The sequence below is a fragment of the Acomys russatus genome, chromosome 19 (assembly GCF_903995435.1).
Source record: "Acomys russatus chromosome 19, mAcoRus1.1, whole genome shotgun sequence".
Lineage (NCBI taxonomy): Eukaryota > Metazoa > Chordata > Mammalia > Rodentia > Muridae > Acomys > Acomys russatus.
This window is the reverse complement of record NC_067155.1, coordinates 10,135,188-10,137,266: the sequence shown is the minus strand read 5'-3', so window position 1 is coordinate 10,137,266 and position 2,079 is coordinate 10,135,188. Positions and strand designations below refer to the sequence as shown.

Sequence of the window (2,079 nt, the reverse complement as noted above, 5' to 3'; positions counted from 1 at the left end):
GGAACTAGATATGATCATCCCTAGTGAGGTAACTCAGACCCAGTAAGACACACCGGTATGCTCACTTGTAAGTGAATATTTGCCCAACATAGATAATCTCTGAGAGTCTCTCCCCAGCGGGGGATCAGGACAGTTGCTTGGACTTGCTGCTGCACTCCAGGCATAGTGCTGAGATTGGCATGGAAGATAGAAGGACCTAAAGGGTTTAGGATCCCCAAAAGGGAACCATCGTTGCAGGATCTGGACCTTGTAGGACCTGCATAAACTGATGCACCCATCAAGGACAATACATACAGTAAGCCTAGGCCCAGTATTCAGATATAACCTATGGATAGTGGTTGTGGAAAGAGTGGGGACTGCCTCTGTTTTTAGCTCTGGTGTTTCTGATTTGATCACTTCCCCTTGGTGCAGAGGCTTGGTGGGCACCCTGAGGAAGGGGAAGCAGGCTATCCGGATGAGACCTGATAGACTGCTGTCATATGTTGGGAGAGGATATCCCTTTCTGTCAGACGTCTAGTAGATGGAATAGGGTGAAAGGGGGAGGGAAGGTGATAATGTGAAGATACTAGTGAAAGAATAACAATCAGGAGTAATCTGAATGACTTATAAATTAAAGTGAAAATATTGAAAAAAATGAAAAATTTATAAAATATTTTTGAGTGCCATATTCCATAGAACTCTGAGGGCTTTGCAGACCATCTATCTATCTCTAGTACATTTGAATTATTACTTGTTTCTAGCTATATACTATCTGTTTAACTTAGAAAACACCTGTGATTAAACTAGTATCTAGCAAAACCAGAAGTTTGATTGATTATGAGTTTGCATTTCTTTCTTTTTTTTTTTTTTTTTTAAACAGAAATGCCAAAAAACTTTATTACTATAGAAAGTCAACTAGAAAACACACAGTGACAGAACTAGATCCACCATCGTGGGGCGATGTGCAGGACAGGAACTGCTGCCAGCCACCTTCACTCCTCATTTGTGCAGTAACCAAACCATACAACTGCACATTTCAACTGCAGCCCCACCTTGGCTGGTGCAGACACAGGGCGCAGGAGTGAAGGCCTCGAGCGCTTCTCGCTGTGTTCCAGACTCTTCTCCTTACTCTTCTGTACGCTGCTCGCAGGGCCCATTGCCTGTGAACAGGGACCTCTTTGCCTCAGGCAAGAACTGTCCGAACTCCGACAGCAGGTCTTCCTGACCACGGAAGAGATCAGCCACCCCTGTGAAGACCTCCTCCTCAGACATGCCACGAAACGGGCGACCCTTAGTGTGCAGCTGTTCCTTCTGGTAGGTGTGGAGGATCTCCAGGAAGGACCTGTAGATCTCAAGGTGGTCCAGAAAGCGGGTCTTGATCTTGTTCACATAGCTGATGGCATTGTTGAATTCCACAGAGTCTGACTCGAGGGGCACTCGGCCTCTGTCCTCCTTGTAGGACATGTGCTTCAAGTCCTCGCCACAGTCACCATGGCTGTGGGAGTTCTCCTGGCTGCTCAGAGGCGACTGCATGTTCAACTTGTCGTTCTTGGGAATGTCAATGCGGTACCCGAGTGGGAGGAAAGCATTAAACCCCACAATGAGGTCAGGGTGCTCATGGAAAAGCTGGGATACACGTCTGATCACGCCAGGGGTGTAGATGCTTTGGCTTTTGAACTCCTTCATGATCTCCAGGAAGCCATTGTAGGTGGCAGGGTCGCTGCCAAAGCGGATCTTCACTTGGTCGAGGTACGTGAGAGTGTCCTCCACGTGCACCGGCAGCTTCTCCTGGCCCCTGGAACCCGAACGACCCCAGCGGGAGCCGCTGAATCCCTGGCCCGCGGAGCCTCTGCCGCCTGCGTGCGCCATGTTGGAAGTCAGAGCCGCATCTGAGTTTGCATTTCTTAATTTACTCAACTGTTATCATAACTTTCAAAGGCACTAGAACTTCACATTGCATTTTAAGAATTATATGGGTAGAATACCTTAAAATTAGTTGATACATAGTTTGCTGTAACCATAATGTAATTTTGTATCAGTATACAAAGGATCTATACAAGTGGAACTAATTATAACCTTAACTTTGTTTCACTATCCAAA

At 46.6% G+C, this 2,079-nt stretch overlaps 1 protein-coding gene across 1 annotated transcript; it reads right to left on the bottom strand.

Annotated features, from left to right (window-relative positions):
• Positions 1 to 862: 862 nt before the first annotated feature.
• LOC127203577 (paired amphipathic helix protein Sin3b-like) lies at positions 863 to 1,856 on the bottom strand. The gene is given in 2 exon segments (XM_051162401.1): positions 863 to 1,122; positions 1,124 to 1,856. Coding segments are annotated over 2 exon segments (876 nt in total). The 5' UTR covers positions 1,849 to 1,856; the 3' UTR covers positions 863 to 971.
• Between the last annotated feature and the right edge of the window lie 223 nt (positions 1,857 to 2,079).